Here is a 27,476-nt window from a genome sequence, read left to right on the forward strand (position 1 = left end):
TCTTTGCTGTTTTGAATGTCCTTAATTTGTTCTCCGAGACTTGTGGTGGTACAGTGAGTAAAGCATTGACCTGGAATGCTGAGGTCGCCAGTTCAAAACCCTAGGCTTGCCTGGTCAAGGCACATATGGGAGTTGATGCTTCCTGCTTCTTCCCCACCCTTCTCTCTCTCTCTCTCACTCTCTCTCCTCTCTAAAATGAATTAAAAAAAAATGTTCACCAAGTCCATGCTAACACATCACCATTCCACATTCCCTGCAGATGTAACCCAACCCCACTTCAGTCCCATTGAAAACTGTCACAAGGAGCAGGAGTCACACACATCCAGGAAAAGCCCGCATGGCACTGGAACTGTTGTCACATTTCCACACTCTGCAGCTAGCCTCCAAGTCTCATGACCACTGCTTCCAGCATATTAATCTTTTGTCTCAAGCTTAATGTCAATTCTGGGTTTCTGGTGACGATTCAGGTAGACTGGAAGGGCCATCTGTAGGCATGTGTGGAAATGGAGCTTTTGTTTTCTTTAACCTGGAGAGATGAAACCGGGGGGCTTTTCCTGGAGTTTTACAGCCATGGAGGTGGTTAGGAGAACCTTGGGATTCACTATGCTGGGTGGTAGAGGTAAATTTGTAATAGGAGTGGGTAAATCTGGCTGGCCAAGAATAAAAACAAGGCCAATTCTGAGGACGGGGGGTGAAAGGAGAGAAAGGCTCTGAATTTGGAGAGTAGGTCTTGGCCTAAAATTGGGTTGGGGCACTGAGGCAGGAGGAGAAAAAGAATGTGTAAAGGAGACACCATGTATTAGATAAGGCAGTGGATCCGTGGCAAGTGAGGAGGAAAATAAAACCTTCAACAGCCACAACAGAGATCTTTAAGGGATGAGCAGGACCCGAATATTTGGGCAAGGCAGAGTAAGTGCCCCTGTGTCTATAAGAAATGAGATTGGCTTACCTGCTACTTGGATGGCTACCCTAGGCTCATCGATGATGATGTGAGATAAGGCCGATGGCCCTGGGCACCTTCAGTCTTCAGTGGTGAGTTCCAGCAGGCTGGGCACGGTTAGGTCAGAGGTGGCTGGGTTAGGGCTGGAAGAGACTGAACCCTCCCTTGGAGGAGTGAGGGGGCAATTTACCTTACAGTGTCCCTTTTTCCCACAGCAAGGGCATGGCTCTGGTGGGGGCTGAGGAGCCGGACAGGCTTTTGCCCAATGACCTTCCTTTTCACACCTGAAGCAGGGCCCTGATGGAGTCTTATGAGGCTTCTTAAGGACATTGGAGCCTTTAAGGGTGGCTGCCAAGAGCCAGCATTTTGCCTCATCTCTTTGGGCTCTGTCTGCCTTACTCAGGAGATCTTGTTGAGGGGTTTGAGGTCCCTTCTCTGCCTTTTTAAGCTTTTTCTGTTTATTGGGGGCTGATTGGGAGAAGACAGAGGGACAGCAGAATTTGCAGGAGGAGGAGGTTTGGGGTGTGCTAAGAGGATTTGATAGATGGAACAGGTTTGACAGAAAGGGATGAGAACATAGTAAAATAGACCTTATACAATTGCTCTTGTGGAGTGAGTCTTTCCTTCTGGCTCTTGGTGTCTCACCAAACATTCAGGAACCCACCGAGGAGCCTCAGCAGTCCTAGGAAAAACACACACATATCCTCGGCCGTGTAAGAGACAGGTCTGGCCCTTGCCAGATTCCTGTGAGCGAGTCCTTCCATTGCACTTCAGAGAAGGCTTTCCTTATTGGATTTTAGTCTTTAAGCCACTGAATGGCCCTGTACATCAGCATTCAAAAACTTTTTAAAGTAAAAAGAATATGATAAAGAAGATTTGCTAGTGTTCCAGGATATGACTCCCCCCTTCTTATTTTTAAGTGTTTGATGGGCATGCTCTAAATCTGATTAATCTTAATACCTGAGTTGCTATTTTGCTCTCAATTCAGAAAACAAAGTACCAATTAAATTAGCAAGTCTTTAGGATCTACATTCCATTCTATTTAAATGAGCGCTCCTTACATGTTCCAATTTTAAAGCAAAAATGTAGGGATGAAAATATTTTATATTTTCAATATAAGAGCTGACATTTCCAAATTTTTTGCATGCAAGAACTTAATTCAGGCCTTAAAAATCCCATTTTAGACAACATCAGACAAAAAATAAACAGAAACTAGAGTTAGACAAACTAGAGAGAAATCCAGGATTTCAGAGCACAACCAGACTAGAAAGATGCCTGCCTGATCTCAGTCAGGGCATTCTGATGGGCATAGGAGATTGGAACTAACAAAATCTCCCTGAGAAAATTTGCTCTTGGCAGCTGCACGGGAAATTCTGCAGTCAGATCCACCAGGGTTCTCCTGCCTAAATTTCCAGGCAAAGAATAGGAAAGAAACAAAATAATAGTTCAGAGGATTATTGCTAAAACATTAAAGAAAATCAGACAATAACAGGAAAAGCTGTAATTTTAATAGCTGAGTCTCCTAACCATTCTCAAATTCCATAGTTGCAGTAACTGGCCGTTCAGGTGGACCATGACAAAACTTCTCCTCTACCTCAATTTTAGCTGAGCAGCAGACTAAGTAGCCAGAGAGAACTAGGAGCAGCCGCCCTGCCATTGCTTGGGATAACTGGGTGATGTTTGGCCTGCTGGAATCAGAATTTGGTAAGGAAACACCGACATTGCCCCTACTGTTGGATGGGGCCAGGGAAGGCCCTGTTGTTTGTTTCCCTGACTCACCTGCCCTTTGGCAATATACTTAGATTTACATTTATTTACCCTATGCTTTCCTCTTCTGCAGTGTGGGCAGAGGCTAAGAGCTCTAAGAGCTAGCTGCCCTTGAGGGGGAGGCTGAGACTGATATGGGGGGGGGGGTAGGACAATTTTTAGCAATATGCCGTAAACTCCCGCATTGTAAATAAGATCTACTGGCAAAAGCACTTCCGGCCTCCCTTCCTTTGTTTGTCCTGCCATTTATTAAGTATTGTCCTGGAAGCCTCCCCTGAAGCACTGCGGCAGTAGCCAGACCCTGCATGTATGAAGGCTCAATATCAGTGCATATTCTGATGTAATCTGTTATATCTCGAGCCTGATCTAAAGCTTGTTGGAGTGGGGATCTCCAAAAGTCTGAGCTAGAGACCCTGGAAGCAACTGGATAAAGGTAAGAAGGAGCAGAGGGCTGCAGAGGCATCAAGGTTAAGTAGGCCACAGCCGCATCACCCCCACCCCTTGAGTCGACCCCAGGCTTGGAGGTATCTAGTTCACCCCCTTCTTCCTCTCACATCAACATTCCTCCTTTTCTAGCTCCCTCTGGCACCCCCCAGGCAACGGCTTCTCAAATAAAAACATTTGTACAAAAAGAAAAGGTTCCTTACTTTCGACCCTAATTTTCTCATAATTTATTACTCCTGATTATACTTTTCCTGAAAACTTTCTCTACTCACTGTGCACACTTGGGAAGTTCCATCACCTGCCTTTCGTTTAGTTTTTTCTTTCTCAGGTCCGTGTTTGGGTGCCACTTGCCGTGGACCAGCTTGGCTAGTAATTGTCCAAGTCCTGAATGAGAATGGTGCTGAATAAAGAAATAAACTCAGAAAAAGGATGGAACCGGAAGGTCTCTGCAATACCTTTAGATTGCAAGAGCAAAGCCCTGGTCTGCTTTATTTTGTAGTGCAGAGCCATATGCAAATAAGGAAGTCTCTGATACAGAGTTACACATCTGAGGCATAAACAGGAATCCTTATAAGAGTACACCACCCCCCACCATGCAACAGTCAAGGGTGTGGGAAGATCTTAGTCTTAAAAGGGTGGGTAAGAGGTTAGTCTTAAAAGGGTGGGTAAGAGGTTAGTCTTAAACTAAGCCCTAAGAACTTTGTCAGCTTACAGCCTGTCTCCCACAGGAATAGAGATGCACCTGGGGAAGGCAAGGTGCTTTGGGGCGCGCAGAGGAGAGCCAGCTGGCAGGTAGCTGGAGGCCTGCCTGGTAGGGGCAGTGACCTGAGGAGCTGGGCCAGGGCCCTGCATGTGTGGGGAGGGGTACCACATGTGACAGAGGCCCTGTGGGAGGAGTGTAGGAGGTACTAGGTGAGCCTTTTCAGATGGCATTGTCACAGCTGCAGCTACATTTGAGTGAGAGTTGAGGCCAGGTAATTGATAGGAGTAGGAGCCTGGCTTATGATGCGGACACAAGAGTGAAGCTGTAGGATGGCCTGGCTGGCAGCAGGGGAACCCGGCTCCATGATCTGACTGGCTGGTTTTGCCTTTCCCAAAACCTGAGTGCCTGGAGTATGTCGTTGCTCAGGACGGAAGACACTCTGCAGGGTCGGTGCAGTCAGATAACTGGAAAAGACCTCAGAAGACAGCTGGCTGAGGTCTTATATTGGGTCTTAGCCTCTTGTGCTCTGTCCCTGAAGCCAGAGATTGGCATCCTTCACAACCCACTTCCTTTATACCAGCTGCGCAGCTTCTGCAGGTTCCCTGCCTCCATTGAGCCTTGTCTTCTCCTCGGCACATGGGGCCAAGGATAGCACCTTCTCCTTGGCAGAGGGGCTTCTCTGGCAGCAGATATACAGCTGAGTGCAGGTGCTGGCAAAGCTGCTCCCTGCACCTGCCCACCTGTGTGCGCACTCCAGAGGAGAGGTCCGCCCCAGGCACAGTGGCTCCGTCCTGCCTGGAGGTCTTAGCAGATGCCTGGTAGAGTGCAGGATGATACAGAACACGGACATGTCAGGCAGTAGCTGGGTGTCTGCCTGCCTCACCCCAGACCTGGGAGCATGGGGCGTCTGTGTGGGGCAGCGCAGGGTTCTGAGGTGATGCTCCCACTGCTGAGACAGTGGTGCTGCTCTCTCTGGTCTCAGGGATGAGATGGTGACTGAGAAAGGGATGGACTCTTCTTTCTGTTTTGTGTTTGTGGATCCCAAACATGTGGGAGAGGCTCCTTCCAAAGGCTCAAAGAATGTCAGTGTTCATGAAGTGGCACTTGAGGTTTTCTGATAGTGACAAGAACCATATTGCCAGGACGAACAAGTAGGCAACACACCGAGATGCTGAGTGAGCATGTGGCCTCTGAAGCACCTGCCATCACCCTGTGGCCACTGCTGCCCAGAGGAGGTGCACACCGTGAGTTCCAGCCACAGGCCCTTAGCAACTGCTGTGGACTGAGCAGGAGGTGGCTTTTGGGCATTTTCGGGCTCAGACAGGCCTGCCCTGCCGCCCGCCCATTCCTTGAGATAGTAAGACACGCTCTTTTTACAGAGATGACACTCCTCTCTGCCCAGAGAAGCAGGGGAGAGGTTGTATTGCTGTGGCCTGACGTGAATGCTACAACGGTGACCTGGAAAGCAGTCCTGCTAGCTTGATTGTGTTGCGCCTGCTGGAGAGACGCCTCATTTGAGAGCAGAGTAGAGATAGCGGGAAGCTGAGCGGGAGGACGTGCTCTTTAGCTCAGATACTTTTCCTTGCTGGCCTGTGGCTCCTGTGTCCCCTAGGAGTAAAGAAGGCAGGAGCTTTGTCAGGAGCTTGGAAACTATTTCCCTACAGGAATACTTGGAGGGCACTCGGCTCTGTCTCCCCTTATTCCCAAGAGCAGCATTTTCCTCTTCTGTTCACATGTGAGGGCACTGAGACCCTGTGTAGACGAAGGTGGTGATTGACTGTGGTGGAGCTGGAGGTGCAGGCAGCGTCACAGCTGTCCTTGCTTCATTCATACAGCAGGTCCGTCTAGGTGGCCAACATGTTGCACTGGAACCTCAGGTGGCGGCACAGAGGTGAGCACAGCAGACATGGGGTTGTGCTCCTGTGCACAGTACATGAGACTGGCACCATTGACAAGGGCCACCACTAGTGGCTTGAGAACTCAGAGAATGCTGTGGGCAAAGGAGTCAGGACTGGCCGTGTGGAGGGAGGGGCTTTGCAGGGGGAGGCGAGGGTTGAGAACCCAAGGAGAAGGAGCAGCTGTGGGGGCTGAGACCTTGGAGCCTCTGCTGGGCTCACCCTGGGAATGGGGCTGTAGGAGCACCTGCTGCTCTGTGCCCTGGCACCTTGCACTGGCAGCTGCAACCTTTGCTCTTTGGGCCCTTGCATAGTAATGCCTCCATCTGTGTTGGAGGAGGACTGGAGCCTGCTGGGCACCTCTCCTGCCTGCCCTGTGAGAGTGACGACGGTGCACATGACTAGGCCTGCGCTTTAACACAGGACATCCCAGTCACACCCTCTGCTCTGCTGAGCATCTGTCAGTGCTTGGTGTTTGCACAGCACTGGCTCTGGAGTGAGGTTGGTAGTTAGCATGCTGGACTGTGGAGAAAGCTCTTGTGGAGAGCATTCCTGGCGTGGGCTGTGCAGCCTGGGGCTCCCAGCTCTGCCCCCGGTCTCAGGAAGATGAAATGCCTTTCATTATATACACTACTAATTATAGAATACGTGCAGGTGATTTTATGGTAGTATATAATACAGAGCCATTAAAAGCCACTTCCAATTTCAGAGTGGCCCTTTGCCATTGTGTATTTTCTCAATTAAAAATTCCTTGTTCAAAGTTACATGACTAATTAGTGGCAGAGTCCTTCAAAGTCATACAGAGAAATTTGCTCTTGGTCTAGTAGGTGGTACTCAGTAAGTCAATAACAAATATTTATGAAGTGGCCACTGAATACAAGCTACACAGAGCGGTGAGCTCTGCATGATTTTTAGCTGTAAGTTTGTGGAGAAGTGTAGCATGCAGGCAGAGAAGTGCATGGATATAGGCGTAGAGTTTGATAACTTTTCCCAAACGATCAGAAACACGACCAGCTGCCAGAGGCCCAGTCTTATCTGTCCTCACCTTCCAGTCCTCCCCTTTCCTCCCAGGTCTCCACTCTCTACAGCTATGTTATATTGTGTTTTGCTGATTTTGTGTGTCACCTAAGTGGAACACACAGGAGTTACTAGAGGCTTTGAGGGGAGGAGTGACATCACGGAAGTGCCATTTAAAAGATCCCATGGGGCAGGTTGAGAGCAGAGAGGTCAGTGGAACCCTGTGCCTGGGCTCCTGCCCTCATCAGGGTCTTTGGAAACCCAGCCAGGAAGAAGGAGGCTCTCTGACATCAGCAGAGAACCTTGGGATCAGCACCTGAGTTAGCGGTGCTGTGCAGGCTGTGTTTTGTAGGAAAGGTGGATAGGGCAGTTATGTGTGATGGAAAGCAGGGGATGGAAAGAATGCTCCACTTTTCCAGTTGGCCAAGTGCCAGCACCACTGATAACCTCTATGACCTTGGACCAGGTCACTTGACCAGTTTCTTTCCTGTGTTTTGAGGTCAGTTGTATGACGTTCCGTCCGTGTAGAGTTCTAAGTGTCATGACCACAGAAGGGTTTGCTCAAGAGCTGCAGATAGGAAGACTGATGCAAAGCTAGTGTCTTATGCAAGTGCTGATTTCCATCTACTCTCCCTTCCAGTTCTGGCCACCCAGTTTGTTACACATGAGCCATGAAGGCATTAGAAGTATTTTATTGAAATGCAACTACAACTTTAAATTTATGTTCTGGCTACTTCACTGCCCCCACCCCCATCAGATTGATGTCTCAACAATATCCACACAGGAATTTAATTTATTTATTTAGTTTAGCTTAGTTAACGCAGTAGTATATGTGTCCTTTTAGTTGTCTCATTCCTTCCCTCTCCCCAGCCCTCGCTGTCCCCCCTCCTACTCACTGTCACATTCTGGGAAGGAAACCATAGTATTAATTGGCTGCAGGGCTTCCCAGTAGATGAGATGTGACACCCACTTAGTTGACCACAGTCTGATGAATGGCCAGGAGCTGCTCTGCTCCTCCCTTGTGTGGGAATGCACTTTGATCAAGTCCAGGGAACAGAGTGGCTGCTGTCAGGCTGCCACCGCTAATGAGGGATCTGGTGTCCGCAGGAACACGTTAGGTGCAGAGAAGCGTGGCCATGGTGCTGTCCGACTAGGTCTTGCTTTCCACACTGGGGAACACGGGAGAGGACTGGGCATTCCAGGAGGTGAAGTTCAAGGTGGAGTGTAGTTTCGGGGCCTTGGGCTTCCCCTCCTTCCTTTTATCGGGGTTCTTGAGTGGCATCTGATCAATGGATTCCTGGACAGGCCTCTTATCTTTCTGTTCTTGTGAGCACAGACTTCAGCCAGCGCAGCACAGGGGCTCTGGGGTGTGCTCTGTCCTTTTAGCTTTGGCCTTGCTGGTGCTGGTCAAGCCCAGGTAGGGCTGGCCTGCAGTGGTTCCTGCCTGCTCTGCCTGTGCCTGAGGTGGACCTGGAGTTGTCCTCTTCAGACTCCATTGGTTCCTGTCTTGCTGTCTGGGATTAAGATCACAGCACAGCTGATGGGTCCTCAGAGCTGTTTGAGGCCTCGGCCCTGTTGCTTCCAGGACAAAGTGGGATCAAGATTAATACTTACTTTCTTGAGTTGTGGACTCTAATATAATCTTTACCACACTTCTTTCGGGCAAATTAGTTATAGCCTGATTTTCACCAGGTTTCCCTTGTTCTTGACTGACCCACTCTTTTGAATCTATTGACCTGGACTCCAGGGCAAGGCCTGGCGTCTCCACTGTGAAAAGTCCTGACAACTTTGATATACTCATGGTGAAGGGCTCTTCCAGCTCTAAAATCCTGGTCCTTAATTTGATAATTCATTGTTATTATTATTTTTTTTTATATCAAAGTAACATATGCATGTAGCTCAAAAATCCAATAAGACTGAAGATGTATGAAGAAATCTTTCCCACCACCCTCCCCAGAGCAGGCCTCTGGCTCAGTCTTTTCTCCTGTGTGTATGACATTTTTCTCCTGTAGTTACAAAGTTGCCAGTTACTTTTATTTGCTAAATTTACTGTGAATTGAGGATTTTATTTTACTTTTTACCTATATTCCAGTAACTCTGTCAAATGCGAATAATGATTTTTTCAGTGCTCAAACATCCCCCTTGAACTCCATGGTGTCTAGACCCAGTCAGTACATGGGTGTTTTAGGGTGTCTCTCTCTCTTATTTCCTGGACCCTTTGTTGCCTTCTTTGGTGGTTTATTTCCCAAGAAGAGGAACACTAGGCCCAGATTTTTTTAGTGTTTACATGTCTGAGATGACCTCTGTTTCACCCTAACTCTTTTTTTTTTTAATAAATTTTTATTAATGTTAATGGGATGACATTAATAAATCAGGGTACATATATTCAAAGAAAACATGTTTAGGTTATCTTGTCATTAAATTATGTTGCATACCTCTCGCCCATAGTCAGATTGTCCTCCGTGACCCTCTATCTAGTTCACTGTGCCCCTCCCTCCCTCCTATGTCCTCCTTCCCCCCATCCCTGGTAACCACCACACTCTTGTCCATGTCTCTTAGTCTCGTTTTTATGTTCCACCAATGTATGGAATCATATAGTTCTTGTTTTTTTCTGATTTACTTATTTCACTCCGTATAATGTTATCAAGATCCCACCATTTTGCTGTAAATGATCTGATGTCATCATTTCTTATGGCTGAGTAGTATTCCATAGTGTATATGTGCCACATCTTCTTTATCCAGTCTTCTATTGAAGGGCTTTTTGGTTGTTTCCATGTCTTGGCCACTGTGAACAGTGCTGCAATGAACATGGGGCTACATGTGTCTTTACGTATCAATGTTTCTGAGGTTTTGGGGTATATACTCAGTAGAGGGATTGCTGGGTCATAAGGTAGTTCTATTTGCAGTTTTTTGAGGAACCACCATACTTTCCTCCATAATGGTTGTACTACTTTACAGTCCCACCAACAGTGGATGAGAGTTCCCTTTTCTCCGCAGCCTCTCCAACATATGCTATTACCCGTCTTGTTGATAATAGCTAATCTAACAGATCACCCTAACTCTTAAATGCTGGCTGGAGTTATCTCAAAGAGGACTTGAGGCTCTGTATGATGTTCTGAGGAGGACAGAGGTCCTGATGCAGGTGATTTAGAGCATCACGTCTTCATCCCTCTGTGTCTGCCTCCTGCCCCCATGCACTTTAGAACTGCCACGTGGTAGATGGGAAGGGAAGAGCTGTGGTTTGGGTGTGGCCCTTCCCGTACACGGTGTTTGTGGACAGACCACAAGACATGTGCAGACGGATCACAAGAGGAAACTAGGCATAGTACAAACCACAGGTGCCAAGATACATGGGATGGACAAAAGCTAGTCCTGGTGCCACTTTGATGAAACCAGTTTTCTCGAGAAAGGGGAGAAGTTGTGCTGCCAAGCCTGTGTGGGAGGTGGGAGCCTGAGAGGCCCCGTCACAGGTCAGCACAGAAGAAGCTCACGCCCTGTTGTGTGCTCTCTAGTCAGCGACTTGACGTGAATTCTGTACAGGGAGATGGAAAGAGGGTGGCAAAGGAGGCATGCCCATGTAAAGCTCTCTTTCCTTCTGTTGCTCCCTCAGATCCACTGTCGATGGGTCCACAGAAGGCGCTGGAGACCATTGGTGCCAACCTGCAGAAGCAGTACGAGAACTGGCAGCCCCGGGTGAGCGTCCTTGTTTGCTCTCTCTCTCTCTCTCTCCTCTCTCTCTCTCTCTCTCTCTCTCTCTCTCTCTCTCTCTCTCGGAGACCGCATATAGTTTGAATTGAGGCCAGAACCTGTGATGTCATTGCCCGTGATTCCACCATCAGGCTCCCCTTACTGCCTTTCCCCTTCAAGTACATCATGAACTGGCTAGTCTGTTACTTGTTTTGCTGAAGTTCCCCCTCCCCTCCCAGAATCTTTGGGAAAGAAAAGGTCATTTCCATGTTATAGTAAATCATGGTTTCTATTTTGCACAGGAAATATGTTCTCAGTAACTTTCCTACAACTCCACTAGTCAGAGCTATTGCTCCTGTCTTCCGTTTCCAGACAGTTGAGAGACATGGTGCCTGGCCAGCATGCAGATGACACCTGCTCTGCGCTCTGCCTTTGATCACTGTCTTCTGTTGCCTGCTTCTTACAGTTCTTCAGTAAAAGAAGAGTGGCGTGGGCTGTGGGAGCTCTGTCAAGTTCCCTTTCAGATCTTAAGTTGTTTGTGAACCACCCAAAACCTGTTTTCCTTCACCATTCTCATCAGCTACTTTGAGGGTTTTATTCCACAAGAGATTTTGGGTGTTTCTGGAGGCACCTTTCCATTCCACTCTGGTTGATGGGCTGGGTCCGGAGGTACCTAAGGATGTGATGAGAAAGGCCAGTGGCCAGGTGGCCAAGCCGGTGGACAGGTGCCTTTGCTGGTACCTCTGTTTGTCCCTGCTCCTTCTCTAGCCGGCAGCCTTCTAGAAGCAGAGTTCTTAGAGCCCCTGGGGAAGACTTGCCCACTTGGGCTTCCACCTGTGAAATATTTATCCACACAACTGGATTAGGAATTCTTTATACATTATTTACATTACAGATGAAGAAAACAGCCAGAAATGAATTAGTTTCTCACTGAGACGGGACCCTGAGGTCATTTTTACTCACAATGCTGGGTGGCTAATGCTATGAAGCATCTCTGTGTCTTAGAGTATCTGTGCTTTGCATTTCTTACTTGTCCAGTTGAGAATAAGGAACTTTTATTCCTTGGAAGGTCATTACTTAGTGGGGATTTGGATCTGTGCCAACAGGCCTTACTTTTTCCTTGGTCACAGTTGTTACCTCGTGTCAAAATTTGGGAGCCTTTTTTTTCTTGAGTGTGTAATGATGTTTTAATGGTACATTTCTTTAAAAACAGCTGAACTTCTGGGGTTATCAGTAGAAAAATAGCTTCTTTGAAAGTTTTGCAGGGACTCCAGGGTCTCAGCTAGGCCTGCCAGCACTTCCCAGTGAATGGGGGCTGCAGACTGACTTTTCAGTTCACCTGGGACAACATGTACAGGTGATTTTGGAGGCCATAACATCATTGTCACCTAGATAGTGGAGAACCAGTACTGTTTCACTCTGAAGGAACAACTCTCTGCCTGAGCTGCATCTGCCTACCTCCTGGGTCTGCCTTCACACACTTGTGCGATGGAGGTACAGCCAGAGACTCTTGGAGTGCCTATATGTTCTTCCCGGAGCGAGTCTCTGCTGTCCTGTTTACCTCCTTCCTCTTAGAGAATCACTGCATGAGGTCCGTCTTCCAGAATAAATGTTTGCTCTGTTTTTATCGTCTACAGTGTCTTTGGGATTTACTGCTGGTTTTCATAGTTTATCTTGGTCAGTAGCAGCTTGTTTATGCTACTGGGCTATAAATGGAATCTTCTAAAGCAGAATCTGTTATTGTTCTAAACCAGGGGTCAGGAACCTATGGCTCACGAGCCAGATGTGGCTCTTTTGATGGCTGCATCTGGCTTGCAGACAATTCTTTAATAAAAAAATAATGTTAAAAATATAAAACCTTCTCATGTATTACAACCCATTCATTTCCTACTGCTCATATTCATGGTTGCGGGTGGCTGGAGCCAATCACAGCTGTCCTCTGGGACAACACCAAATTTTTATTGGATAATGCATAACACACGGGTCATTGTATGGCTCTCATGGAATTACATTTTAAAATATGTGGTGTTCATGGCTCTCTCAGCCAAAAAGGTTCCCGACCCCTGTTCTAAACCTAAATTTCTGACTAACAGCTTTCTTCCCTGGAACCTGGAAGAGGCATTTCCATGTGGTGACGTTTATTTAGGAACCTGTTCGCAGGTCTAGAAATGGCAGGGCAGAATCTTATACTAGATGGAGAAGTTGCCTCTCTTGATGGTGGAGGCATGCAGTGTGGACAGGGTGTGTCCTCCAGGGAGATGGTTAGTCTGCATGACCTGAAATCCCACCAAATTTGTGAAAGTTGGTAGGATTCCAAGGATGATCTGCAGCATAATTTTTTGAAGGAGAGCTAGCTGGAAGCGCTGGTTCTAGAGAATGTTTCAGATTATAGGATGCTGAAGAAGAGGTACAGGTAGGACTCCATCTGGGTGTGTGGAAACGTGGAATTGGAATAATGTATGGAGGCAGCCTGGAAAGAGGCAGCCACATTCAAGAAGCAGAACCACTACAATGAATATTTACTGTTTTCCTCTTTGGATGCCAAGACTATTGCATTCATTTTTAAGTGGGTAAAATATTTCACATTCACTGCTACAAATGTTAGTGGGCGTCGTCTGTTTCAGAAAGGAGCCACATCAATGCAGAGCAGGATCCTGACTGTCTGGCTGGTGGTCGCCCTCCACCCACTCTGCCCCTTGCACTGGGCACACACTGGGGCAAGTGACACCTCTACCCTCTGGTCTTACGTGGATACAGGAGGGGAGGGAGGCCTGTCATCCCACAATGTGGATCTCTGTGTGTAACCCACCTCATGCTGCCTCTAGAGTTTGCACAAAACATGAGGCAATTACAAGCTAAGATGTTTGTGCACAAGGTGCCTGGATCCTAACAGTAAATCAAGGTCCTTTGAAGCACTGCGGAGCTCCGCACATAGCACTTGCCTGCACTCCTCAGGGCTCTCGGGTTTTCTGCAGTAATCGTGAGGGGCATGTGCCGTTTGCAGTAAAACAATGGACAGCGTTATTAAATTTCTAGACCTTTGTTACAGCTGCCCACAGCTCTGGTTTTCCCTGTCTCTGTGCCCTTTACTGCAAGACCCACAGAGGTCATGCAGCTGGAAGAAGTCTTTTCCATGGATGCTTGTGGGCATCCTTGCGTTGCCCTGGGGTGGACAGGCTGAGGAGTGCTACTGTCACAGTCCCTTTGTGAAGTGCAGAGACAGCCCCTGGGACCCTGCCAGCATCATGATGGTCTGCTTACTCCTCCTTTCTTTTCTGGCTTGAACTAATCAGGAATAAACATTTGATAAAGGTGATTTGGGGTCAAGAAGGAATTTAGAGAAACCATGGTATGTGCCAGACTATGGGCCCTAGATTTCCTTGCCAGGCTGACCGAGCCTTTCTACATAATTTATCAGTTTGCCACAGATGAAATATGTCTTCTGATTAAATTTAAGGCTTTGCCTTATTACCGGGCAGGTACATTAAAGATTTGTGTTCTGAGGAGATGGAAAGGAAAGTGCCAGATGTTGTCTCAGCTGAAAACTCGACAGTTAAATAAACCTCCCTCCTTTTGTTGTAAGTCTCCGCTAAAAGTTTCATTGCTGAGAGTGTGGTTTATAGAGCCAAGCATTCACAGCAGGATTTATCTTTCTGAAACTCTTCTAACAGGTTGAGGTTCAGCAGTTTAGTGCAGGCATCATTTAGGAGCTAGAGCCGATGGAAGGTGCAGATGGTGGGTCTTGTCTCTGCTCTGTCCCCAGAGGGTACTCCCAGCCAGAAGCAGGGCCACAGCGCCCCCTTGGTGGGGATGCAGACCTTGTGCAGCTGGAGAGCAGGGTGTTGTGGGTGTTTATAACTTATGCAGGCAGGTGAAGCAATGTGCTAAAACTTTCTCTGTCAGCAGAGACCCTGAAGCGGCCCTGACTGAGCCCATTCCATCCAGCGTGTGCGTCTGCATAAGGGGACAGAAAGTGCCCTTTAATGGGTCATCATGACACACCTCGCTGCTGGAGCGCTTTCTCCTCCCACCAGGTCTGTGTGCAGCAGCAGCCACCGTCCTATGTATAGCGTTGGGATGCATGGTCTGCCGGGGTGTTTGGCAGTTCTCAGTTAATCCACACGGCCACACTGCAACACTTGTGGTTACAGTGGTGATTCTGACCTCCACCTCCCCTCAGGTCATCCTGTCCCTGGGGTCCGTCACAGCCAATGTATAGTCAAGGGTGGCATTGATTTTGCTGTTAGACAGATGGGCTTCTGGTGCTTCAGGCTGAGCAGAATCCTAGGGGAGAGGGGTCTGTCTGGAAACAAGCATGGCTCTTCCACCTAGTCCATTGGCCACATAGGAAGTTGCTGCATGTTGATGTACATGCACCTCACCCTTCCCTCTAGTACTGACCTAGAGTTGTGAGCACGGCTTTGAGAGCATGCTCAGGTGACCTGGAGCTGCTGACTCAACCTCCTCCTGGTAGGAGGAGCACTTAGGGAGGCAGGGGGAAGGAGGCCAGCGGGCAGTGTCCTCCATACTGTGGTCCTCTGGGTCACAGGCTGGTCCTCTGGGTTTTATGCAGTGTTGTTGCAGCCCTAATGCTCACGTGCAGCCTAGCTTTGCTGGAGTTTGTGCTCTAGATGTTAGAGCAGGCTCCTCACCCTTCCCTGACATGGGGCTGTCTGCTTGGCCTGTACCCTTTGGGATGAAGGCTCAAGTGGCCTGGTGAACCAGCTGCCAGCCCCACGGGACTGGCATTGAACTGATGGGTTAGGGAGAGGGCTCTGTCAGGCCAGGCTGCTGGGTTGGGCTGTGAGCCCACTGTGCTGCTGGGGGGCTCACAACACTGTGACCACAGGCAGTGGCCTCTGTCTCACTGGGGCGGGAGTCGGGGCAGAGCATCAGGTCTCCTAATACTGTGACCCTTCTTTACCTGCCCTCAGTGTTCTGCAGTGAATCTTATACAGGCTGCTGCAGAGACCTGTACGTAGGTGGGCTCTAACTGTTCTTGTGGTTCTCAGAGTCAGAGGTGGGTATTTGAGGAAGAAACCAGCTTTGCTATAGGATTGTTTCCACCTGGGAGGAGACTCCTGCTTGGGGCAGTCCCATGACCTTAGTCCCAGACTGGCACCTCATCTGTGTCCTGTTGTTCCCCCGGCTAGCCGACCTCTCTCCTGTCATCACATCCCTGCTTTTCTTCTGTGGGTCCTGAGGTTGGGCTTTGTCCACTTTGTCCACCTTGTTTGTGTTTTTGTGACAAACTGCAAATGAGGACTGTAGCCAAAGGCAGAGTTGGTGCAGGAGGGCCACCACTGCCATCTTCCCCGTCTGGTGTGAAGCTTTGTGCAGGTGCTCATTAGCTTTGCATGGCTGTGTAGACGTGTCTGGTCCTCTTGGGGTTAACTGGTGTATGTTGATAGTTCCACTAACTGCTCTCTGCCCAGAATGTTAACATTTGTCCCGTGACAGGCTTTTTATTAATCTTTTTGCTTTGGCCTTAATCAGGTACCCTACCTCGCCTTTCCTGACTCCCCATCCCCGCTCATCTGAATTTCCTCATAGCCGCCATTGGTGCAGACTGATCTGAGCTTGGCAACTGCAGGGCTTCTTGCAGCCCACCCACCTGTGCGCCTCCTTCTGCTCATCTCCAGGGGCCTCCTAGAGACGGAGTTCAGGTTCTGAACCAGCTTACACCAAAGCCCTCTACTAATCCACCTCCCACTGCATTTGTAAGCGAGCATGTACACTGCCATCCCTCTGCTGTCACTCAGAGACCTGACCTGTAAATGACAATCCATGTGGTGTGTGCCTAGCCCGTGTGAGTAGATCCTTGTCCAGCAAAGAGCTCAGACTACCTGTACTGCTCGGGAACGGTTGGTCTAGGCTGGCTCTTCACACTGCTCCTTCCCCTCATGTCAGAGGGTTGTGTGGGCGGGCAGCCCCTCACACCTGTGCAGTTGTGCTTCTCACTGGCAGGAGAATGCACCAGGGGAGCCTGGTAGCCACATAAGAGGCATGGACTTGTTCAATTTTGGCTTTGCCCCTCCCTAGAGATGTAACTTAGAGGTTCCCTGTTAACTCTGTAGGATGTGTGCATGTAAATAGGGGTTGCTGGGAGAAGAAAACAGGGGTAAGTGTTGCAGCAGGAGGGCCTGGGGCACATCCTGCCTCCTGTCCCCTCTCCCTGTCTCCCAGGGCAGCTGGCAAAGTCCCATTTCCAGCATGAGCAAGCCGCCAAGTCCTGCACAGTCCACTCCAGCCTCCTGCATGGATGACTCCGCTCCCAGCTCTCCTTCTGAACTGACCTACTTGAAGTATCATATTTTTAGAGAGAAATAAGGGCTTAATTCTGTTCTTAACAAGCCTCTTAAGGATAGCACCTTTCATCGTCATGTTCTTTTTAAAAAGAGAGTTGTGTTTGTGACAGTCTGCAAATGAGGACCGAATGCTCCAACATCTGGCGTGCCCAGACTCCGTGTGCAGTGCCGGTCTCCTGAGTGAACCTGGGGTGCTGAGCGGTGCGCACACAGCCCTGGGGATCATGCAGGACAGAAATAGAGTTCAGGGAAGAGCAGTGCTGAGTCAAAAAGTAGGGGAGATGGTGCGTGAGAAGCAGGATGTGGAAATGGAGGGTGCTTGAGGAGCCTGCCGCAGTTTGCTCACCATATGTCCCTGGAAGAGGTGTCAGCTGACATGCCGCCAAGTGAGAAAGTGCCACTGAGGGGGAAATGGTGATGGGCTGGTGGCATGGCACTTCTGTTACATTGGATTCCATTTTCTAGGGAAACTGTGTATCACTGTGGTGCTTATGCATTTGGGTTCCACAGAGGCTCTGAACACCCCTTCCCAAATGCTGATTTACTTGTTACTGTGGTGCATAATGGAGCTTTTTAAGAAATTGAGATAGAATTCATGCAACGTGAAGTTATAAATGGAGTTTTACAGTTTGTGATGTCACGTGCCTGACTTCGCTCACTTAGCACCACGTTTCCATGATTTGTCCACAGGCATGCATGTTGTTGCGTGTTTCAGTAAGTCAGTCTTTTTTTATAGCTGGATACTATAGTCCATTGGATGGATAGTCCTATAGTTCTTACCCACTTGTGGATGGATATTCGGGCTATTTCTTCCATTTGGCTGCTGTGAGCTTGGTTGTGGGTTTTACATGGGCTTCCTTTCAGTGCTGTTGGGCATGTATGTGGGAGTGGAATTGCTGGGACAGATGTAGCTCTGTTTTTCTTTCTGCAGAACTCCCCAGTTGTTTCCCATAGGGCATTGCACCCTCCTTCCTACTGTCTGCTCCAGTGTTTCCCCAGCCTCGCTGGCACTTGTGTCTGTGGTGTGTGTGTGTGTGTGTGTGTTTAATTAGTATTATCATAGTCATTCTGTGGGTGTGAAGTAGTGTCTCTTTGTGGTTTTAAATTGCATTTCCTTAATGACTAGAGAAAGATTTTGAAAATCTTTTCATGTGCTTATTGGCCATTTTTATATCTTCTTTGGGAAATATCTGTTCCTACTTGTCAGATTAATAATATAGGTAGTGATATATCTATATAAGTATATAGATGGAAGAGTAGATGGGTAGATAAATATGCCCATCTTCCCACCCGTTCAGATGCCCTGAGTGAATGTGCAGTGGCAGACTTGAGCCTGTGGCTTCCTCAGCCTTTCTCAGTTTCCGTTTGCCTTGTGGGACCTTGCTGTGTTGATCAATTCTAGTCACAAGCTCTTGTCGAGATGCTTTTCGGGTAGCTGCAGAAGACCTGACTTTTTACCCTAAATCTTTCTGTATGCCTTGCGTGTGAAACTCATTATTATTTATTACTTTAATAATGGGCAGCTGATTTAAAATGCCCGCTCCCCACAAGCCTCCCCGTAGTGTAGGAGTGACAAGTGAGGTACAGGGAGCCACGTGTGACTTTTGCCTTCACACTGTGAAATCTACCTGTGCTTATCCTGCCACGTTTCTCCTCTGTGCCCTGTGGCGTGTTGCCTCCCTCCAGTGGGGCAGAGCCCTAGTTACAGTCATCTGAGCCTGTGGGGCAGCTAGCCCTGTGTCTGTAGGACCAGTGTGCCGACTCAGAGGAGTGTGGATGGGAGAGTGGGAGAGCTCTTCCAGCAGGCCCTCTGCCTTTGTTTACCAGCACCGAGTACTGAAACAGCTCCACTGTGAGCTTCTTAACCCAACAAAGACAGCAAATGGTGAGAAGTTAGGTTGTTGTCTTAGTAGAAAGAAAAGTGTTATGTTGATTCCTCTAAGTAAAAAAATATACACATCTTGAAAAAACACATTTTGGCCACACAAAGCACTCTATGTGGTTAATGCAAGGGGTAGGTAAGGACAGAGGGATAGATGAGGACAGTGGACTTCGATACCATAAAGGGGAGGGATTACAGCCCCAGAACAGGGATGACCCAGCAACACTGTGCCTGTCGGAGTGGCCTGGGCGCTGCGGTGGTGGGCACATCAGTGCAGGCTCCCGCTGGCTGCAGGTCACGGGTGCGTTACGGTGGCACTTGCTCATGACTGCTTCTTGGTCTAGCCTCAGATGAGAGGAAGTAGGTGATTTTACTTATGATTTAATATCTTCATCAGTGTGGAAGATCATTGTTTGTGATGCAGAGACAGAGAAGTGAGTACCTCACAGTGATGAGGAGAGGTATGGATGATGGAGTGGTGATTTTTCTCCTCTCTTCTCCTCAGGATGAGTTTGGTACAGATTTCCACACTTCCCTAGAGTCCATGAGTCTAAAGCATGGGCACCTAGTAGAATTCGGAAGGTGAGCAGCTGGGATAGTTCACAATGGAGAGGGGTGACCTATGTCTTTATGGCCCTAAAGAAATCTCTGTGTTCCATGATAATGGCCCTTTAATAAATGCACTTAGTGATGCCTGAACAGTTTATGCCAGCATTGGCCTGGGAACCAGGAGCCCTGTTTTAATCCCACTGAATGAACACTTGTGCCTTTGGATAAATCTGCAAAATACACTGCAGCTTCCAACTGCTCTGGAAAGGCTTTATTCTCATGTGTCTAATAAGATGGGAAAGACTATATAAACGATTAGAGCCAGGTTATCCTGTGGGAGGTGAGCCCCATGGACCATGCCAGGTCTGGTCTCTGGGACACACAGGGTTAGGAAGTAGGGTCTCCCTGCTTCTGTCTGTGTCTGTCTCACATTGACAATTTGGAGCTCCTTCCTTTTCACAGTTCTGCTGTTGCTTGCTTTAACTTGGACGTGTTTCTACTTGTTCTGCTGATACGAATTCTTCACTTTTTAAATTGAGGGAGGAAAGAGGGCGTTGACGGGGACCATGGACTGCAGCTGGCCCTCAGGCCCTGATGAGGGAGGGTTGGGGGCCGGTGACTTGAGTGGGACCTGGAGATTGCATTGGTGGTGGATGTGGGCTCCAGGGAAGAGCAGGCCCAGCTTTGCAAAGGAGCATATGAGAATGACGTGGGCCCACAGTGAGGATGTTTCTGCATGGGAAGAAAGAATCCAGACTTCGTGGTCATGGACCTGATTTTTTAATCTCTTTGGCTCGCATCTTGGTTGAAGTCTGTTTTTTGAAAGGCAGAGGAACCAGTTGACATGACCCATACTCCAGAGCACTCACAGGGCGGGGGAGGGGGTCAGTGCATGCATGCAGAGGGCAGGGGCTTCATTTCCTGGGCCACCCGAGGCTGATTCTGTGCTGGACTCCTGTCGGCCCCGCCTGGAGGTACAGCCAGGAATGGAGATGCTGGAGGGGTCCAAGTGGGTGGGGCTCTGGAGGCTGCGTTCCCCTGCTGGTGAGGGGGGTTCCTATCTTTTCATTGGAATGTTTAGTCTATTTTCATTTAATGTAATTATTGACATTTCTGGCTTCAAGTCTGTCATCCTCCTTATTTACATTTTTCTCACATGTTATTTCTTTTTTTCCCCTTTTCTTGACCTCAGGTTTTAAAAATTATTCCATCTTCTCTATTAGTGAGAATTTAAGAAACATGCTGTATTATCTAGTAGTAACTCTGAAGGCACTGTGTTTGCGTGTCCCAGGTTGGTACCTCTGCCGTTTCTCCAGTGTGGGAAGCTCCAACCACACTCCCCGATTGGTGTCATGGTCATGTGTTTTAGTTATGTATGTGTTCCGAGCCCCATGACAGTGTGTTCCTATTTCCCGTGGTCAGGGTTTATTTGAACGCAGGCTCACCTGCCCCTGCCGTACCCTCAGTCCCGCGGCCCCACCTTCTCTGCTCACCTCCTCTAACCGGAAACCCTGCCAACATTTCTGCCAGCGTGAGTCTGCCGGCAACAAGTCTGTTGAGTTTTTGTTTGTCTAAAAATGTTGTGATCTTATTTCAATTTCATTTCTGAAGGATGTTTTTGGTTGGCATAAATTCTGTAGCAGTTTTTATTTTAAGATTTTTTTTTTCAGAGTACAGGAGCTTTAAAGCGTTTTCCCCTCATCTTGAGTCTTCTATCCTTTCTGTTAAAAAGTTGGCTGTCCTTGAAGGTACTCTCATTCCCTAAAGATTTCAAAGCTTTCCTCTTGGGGTTCATCATTTCACTAGGTGTTCTCAGGTTGGTTGACTTTGTATTTGCCTTGTTTGGCACTTCTTGACCCTGTGGCTTGGAGGTTTTCATCAGTGTCACTTCAGATACCACTTCTGTCCCATATTCCATCTCTCCTCTCCTGGAGCTGCACTTAGAGATGCGAGACTCTGCTGCGTCCCTTATGTTCTGTTCCCTGTTTTCTCTCTGCACTTGTGTCTGCAGATCTCCTCCTGTCGTAGCTCTCAGTCTTTGTTCCGGTGTTTAGTCTGCTCATGAGACAACCCACCAAATTTTGGTTCCATTATACTGCGTGTTTATAACCCCATAATTTCCATTTGATTCTGTATTGATTCTCAGTCTCTGGTGAACATTTCCACCTTGTTATATTTTTTCTTGAACATATTAGCTGTCAGTTCCAGAGGGCCCATTCTTTTCACATGAATCTCCCTGCCTGGGGGTATATGTTACAGTCAGTGCTGATGTAGTTGTCATTACTTGCTGGGTGTGAATCCCATGGTGTGGCTAGACAGAGGTCATGTGCTAGCCCACTTGCTGTAAGGCCCACTTGTGGAGGGAATTTCCGTCCTGGTTGTGGAGTGACAATGGCAGTATCAGATCTTACAAGTGAGAGTTTGTGACCTGGAAGAAGCCCAGCGACCCACACTCCTGGCCCACAGTTGATCCTGAGTAGACACTGAGCCATCGATGTCTCTGAAAGGCAGTCCTGCTCAGAAAGTGGCTCCTGAAGATGAAGTGTTAGGAACACCTTAACCCACTCCCAGTAGCTCTGTACTAAGTTTCTAATAAATCCCACCCCATAAGAAGGCAACATTCTCCTTTAGTGATACACAGAGCAGTGATGCCTCTTACAATGTTTAGCTTTTAGTCTCTGAAAAAACATCTATTTGATATAAATTGTAGCCACACTTTTTAAGGAGCAAGGCTCTGGACAGATTGGAGCACCCGTGAAGTTTCCTAGCATAGAACCCCCTGCAGAATCCTACAACAACCGCCCCACCCTGTCCCATCTGGTCCCATCCCACTCCACCTAGTTTCTCTGTGTTCCAGTCTTGCAGCCAGGGCGGGTGAGGACACACAGGCATGGCAGAGCAGCAGGCTGGCAGGTCATTCTGGAGGAGACAGTGGATTCATACATGCCACTCTCATCACAAGGGAAGGATGTCAGGTTAACATTTTGTTGTTCCAAATCCTGGATCCAGCCAGTGCCCTGATCTTCTCTCTGCATACCTTCCTTCTGACCCCCTGTCTTTACCCCCTCTTCTGCCCTCTCTGCCCCCCCAAACACCACCTGCTATGACTTTCCCGCCCAACTAGCCCAACCCCTGGCAAGTGCATTCCGTCTGCCTGCCCCCTGCGCTTCCCCACTGCCTGGCCTTGCCGTCTTTCCTGCCTGGCTTAGGTTTCTCTCTTTTGTGTCTTCCTTGTGTGCACCGGCTCTGGGCTCCAGAGCAGGAGAGGAGAGATGGGAGATGATTGGGCTTGAGCTAGGGACAGGGGGGTGGCCACCTTGGCAGGTGTTCCAACAAGGGAGATTGGAAGCAACTTGTGCTCAGGGTCAGTGTTGGTCCTGGAGTCACAGCAGAAGAGTGAGGGCTCTGCAGGCAGTGTCTCAGAGGTGGACGGTCACCTCCTCTCAGATTCCAGCAGGCCCTCACCTCTCCTTGCCCCGGCTTCCTCACCAGGTGAGGTGTAGGTTTCGATCAGGGTGAGATGAGTTTACAGACTAGCAGGAGATGAGCTGTCATTCTTACCACCACACTGTGGTCTGCTCTTCATTCATCCTGTACTCTTTCCACGCCCCTCGGTGAGGTCTGAGACTTCCTACACAGAGCTCTGACGTATTTCTTGTTAAGATTCTTCTCAGAGCTTCTGTTGCTGTTGTGGAGGGGATCTGTTTTCCTTATAGGTTCTAATGGAATTTCAGACTGGTGTGGGAGAATGCTGTTTATTGCTGCATACTGGGTTTGTAAGGCCTGTGGCTGTGGCCATGCAGGTTCACACTAGATTCAGGCGGACAGTAAAGGAACTGTGGAACCAGAAAATGGTGGGCCGTTCTGTTACCTAGAGTCTTGCAAGGGCTGATGAGCAAGCTGGCAGGGGGAATATCGCTTCCGGTCGTTCCCAGGACTCACAAGCCAAACTGGTGTGTGTGTGTGTGGGGGGGGCTTCTATGGCAAAAAATGGCCCCTCCCAATGGCTGCAGGCCATCTGCAATTTGCAGTCTGCTGCCCTGAGGGCAAGCTCCCACAGCCATACATAGACTATACACACATGATACTGCCCTGAGCTCATTCATCAATTAGGCAAAGTGCAAGCAAGCAAGCCTAACACACTGGTTTGCCCAACAGGGTGTTTTTCTGTGTTTGAGTTTTCTGCTGGCCCATGTTAAACCTCTTGTTCTGTGGTTCTGAGATGCTGGCCATGACCATGTTGGGGGGGTCTGGTGGAGTCAGGATGAGGATGGGTGGGTGCGCACATCAGGGCTTCAGAAATTCAAACAGCGAGTTTGGAGGTATACACAAAAGTCTGCTCTGTTTTTAATTTTGTATGTTTCATGTCTTTTTTTATTATTATTATTCATTTTAGAGAGGAGAGGGAGAGACAGAGAGGAGAGACAGAGGGAGAGAGAAGGGGGGAGGAGCTGGAAGCATCAACTCCCATATGTGCCTTGACCAGGCAAGCCCAGGGTTTCGAACCGGCAACCTCAGCATTTCCAGGTCGACACTTTATCCACTGTGCCACCACAGGTCAGGCTGTTTCATGTCTTTTTAAATCTTTAAACATTTAGACCATCCCAAATGCCATTCTACAAACATTTATACAAGCAAATTTTAGTGGCCATTCACCTACAGTAAAATGTACAGATCTTAAATTAAATACTTAGTTTCAATTTGGACAGTTGTGTACCACCTCTTAGTCACCACTCAACATAAGACATAGGACATGTGATCACTCAGACGTTTCCCTGATGCCCTTTCCTGGTCAGTGTCTCCTGGTCAAGGGCACCAACCACCATTCAGGAGCTGCCTGCTCACCACAGGTCAGTTCCCCCTGTGCTTGACCTGTGGACAGCGGATCACACACTGTGTATCTTTTGTGCCTGCCTTTTTCTGCTTGACATTATGTTTTTGACATGTACCTGCATTGAGTAGTTTGTCTTCTTCGTAACCGAGGAGCATCGTTGCACAGATGTCCCCACTCTTGTTTACCCTGCTGGTGCACATTTGCATTCTTTCCCAGCGTGGAGCTGTTCTGATGCTGCTGTGAGCGTGCGTGTGCATTCTTTGTATGGGTGTTTTTGTCCTTTCTCTTGAGTAAGTGCTTGGGAGTGGGGTTGCAAGTTGTAGGGTAGCTGTGTGTTGTCTATTATAGTTTGTATAATGTCCAAATTCATGAAATGACAAAAATCATCTGTCTCTGCAGAGCCAGGCGTTCTACAGATGCATCTTACAGTTTTATCCGTGTGGCTCTGGAGACATGAAGCAAGAACATAAATGAGCTAGGAGACGTCGGTTGTCTTTGCATAAAGTCTTTACTTGGGTATTGGTGTTATTTTCCCCTCGAATAGTATATATCCCCTGGTAGTAGGGGTGAATTAGGCCACTGGTGTTTACTGTGGAAGCATGCATGTAAGTAGATGCACAATTCAGAAAATGTCAGATCCTCTGCATTTAGCCATTATTGGGCATGAGGAGGAGAAGGTGATGTGTGGCTTTCAAACCCTTCTGGAGGCCCTCCCTGATGACAGCCCTGTTCTACAGAGGTTAGTTCTGTCCTGAGTGATGCAGTGTGAGTGTGTGTTTGTCTGCATGCATGTGAGTGTGAAGGGTGTGTTTACGCATAGGTGCATGCATGAGTATGAAGGGTATGTGCACATGCCTGCATGTGTGAGTGTGAGCATGTGTGCTTGCACAGAAGTATATGTGTGCAAGCATGAGTATAAGCATGTGTGTGTGTACATGAGTGTGAGATTGTGGGTGAGCATGTGTATGAGCAGATATGAACATGTTTGCATGTGTGTGTGGAGCATGTGTGAGCGTGTGTGCTGAAGACCCCAAACAGACAGTGATCAGCATGCCCTGTTCTTGACACTTGAGCACTCCTTATAAGCTCAGCACTGTTTCTGAGGTTCGTCTTGGCTGATTTGGCATCTCATGTTTCCATGGCTCCATGTGTTTTCTAACAATGATAGAATGGAAATTGGGCTTTTTGCAGTCACAAGCAATCAATCCAGGAGGCCTGGCGTGCATGTCTTTTGGTGCAAAACACAGGACTGCTTCTAGGCTCTGCTGGGAAAGGACTTGCCTGCTGTAGAGTGTGGGCAATTTCTTTCCCTGTGGTCCTGTTCATCTGCTGTCTCCTGCAGCAAGGGCTTCTTGGGAGCCTAGTCTTCAGGCCTTGGGAGGTTCCTCGCCCTTTCTCTAAATGGTGAACAGCAGGAAACGGTAGTTTTAAATTCCAAGTATGGATACATTTAGCTGTGCTCCTATTTGTTCTCCTTTAAAGCAACAGGAACAAAACCTGAGAAAAGCATTTTTACACCCAGTATTGGTTATCTGCTACAGGCTCTGGGATAGCCCACTCAAAGCTGCTGCTCCCTCTCCCTTCTTCCTGTTCCTCCCTCCCTCCCCACTGCTTCCTCCCTTCTTCCCACTTCTCTGGGTCTCTTCCCTCCCTTCCTCCTCTCCATTCTCTGTCCTGACTCCCCTCCTCCCTCCTAGCTGGTCTGTCAGAAGCACTTAGCATTGCCTGGAATTCTTGACCCAGCAGGTTTGGGCAGTGCTGGTCAATGAAGAGATGAGGAGAGCCAAGTCTCTGAGGAGATCATGCCTGTTGAAGGTGGGCTTGATTGGAATACAGGACTTTTACAATAATGTGGGTTGTTAACAGTGGAGTGCCTGAGACAGACTATAGTGCTCACTTGCTTCCAAGGACCTGGCATTGTCCTTATTAGGGGAAATATGTTTTTACAATGTTAGATCCAGAATGTTGATACAGTTAATGGGCATTTCTCCCCACAAGAAACACAAAAAGTTTCCTGACCCAGGGAGACCGCCTAGGTTTTTTTTCCTACATTTCCCCTCATTTCTCTCCCCTTTCTACCCTCTTTTTCTCAGCCAATTAAAATACTTGAAAGGAAATTTTGCTGTATCGGAACAGCGAGAAACAGACATCTTGCCACACACACAATTACGTAGCCAAATTAAGGGGTCTTTAATTGAAAGCTGTCGACCTCATGGAGACCTAAGCTGTTTAAATTAAGCTTTTAAAGACAAAATTACATACTGACTGAGAAATGGGGAGGAGAGGAAACATAGCAGTAAAACAAAGCAGTGAAACAAGCTTTCTCATGATGTTTATCTATAAGATTAATTCATTAAGAAACATTCTGGGAACGTCAGCAACCTTGCGAAACTATCCAAGGCCACAGCCTGGGAACCCAGCCTCAAGGCCAGGAGTAGGGTGTCTCTTTAGAAAAAGTAAGTTCTACTGAAAGTCCCTTTGTTTTAGAGAAACTAAGTTCTGCCTAAAGTTATTCATGCTAAGAGCCTTTCTTTTCTACATTTCAATTTCTGAAAAACACGTGCTGTTGTTGATGCTTGGGGCCTGCCTCCCTCGGTCCTCCTCACCCTCATTAAGTGGCTTGCTGGCCGCTCCCATCAGAGGCTCCAGGTTCCCAAGGAGAACCAAGGAGGCTCAGCAGTTCATGCAGGCCTGCCTCATTACAGGTGCGTCCTGACCCCAGTCTCCTTTCTTCTTCAGAAACTTATCCTTCACGGGTGATACTGAGAACTTCAGGGACGTTCACGGGCAGTGTGGAGGAAGTGTCGCTGTCTGTCAGCCCTCAACACCATTCGTCTTTCTTTCCAGTCTGTCTGTTGCACGAGTTCTGCATCTGTCTCACATCATTCCCATCCCATCCACAGGACTTGTGGGGGAGGAGTTATACTTTATAATGTTAGCGGTGCCCTCCAGGGAAGAACTGTATTTTCTCTCTCAATATGAAATATTAGAAACATTGCCATTTGGTATTATCTAAAAAATTACTCTGCCTCTAATTTGTGAAAACAGAATATTGTTATCATTCGCCCAGTTTCCCTGGTGTGACTTTAAGAAGACCCATGTTCCCTCTCCCTTGACTTTGTCTGCTGGAGACATTAAAGATGAGGCTTAGACAAGGTCCTCAGACATGACACTGGTGTCTTCAAGACCGTGAGGAGACCAGGGTCATTGTTGTAAGTGTAAGTGAAGCTGTCCCGAATCCAGCCCCCACGCTGGTCAGATATCTGCACCGAATGGCAAAAGCATGGAAACTATTTCTGCTTGGCTCAGGGAAACACAGCACGATAGAGTATTTCCCGTAGAGAAGGCACTTTGCTAGTTGCTGTGGATGTAAAAATCAGGTGTTTTCTACTGGCAGAGATTTCTGGGCCCTGTAGGAGAGGTGCTGACTGATTGAGCCATGTGTTCATC

At 48.1% G+C, this 27,476-nt stretch overlaps 1 protein-coding gene across 1 annotated transcript in view; it reads left to right on the forward strand.

Moving 5' to 3' along the window:
- Positions 1–27,476, forward strand: part of RPTOR (regulatory associated protein of MTOR complex 1) — a 244,418-nt gene that overhangs the window by 84,278 nt on the left and 132,664 nt on the right. Inside the window, exon 3 of the mRNA XM_066237453.1 lies at positions 10,377–10,459. Coding sequence (XP_066093550.1) covers positions 10,377–10,459 — 83 coding nt within the window. The remainder of the gene's footprint in view (positions 1–10,376; positions 10,460–27,476) is intronic.

Source organism: Saccopteryx bilineata, chromosome 6 (assembly GCF_036850765.1).
Source record: "Saccopteryx bilineata isolate mSacBil1 chromosome 6, mSacBil1_pri_phased_curated, whole genome shotgun sequence".
NCBI lineage: Eukaryota > Metazoa > Chordata > Mammalia > Chiroptera > Emballonuridae > Saccopteryx > Saccopteryx bilineata.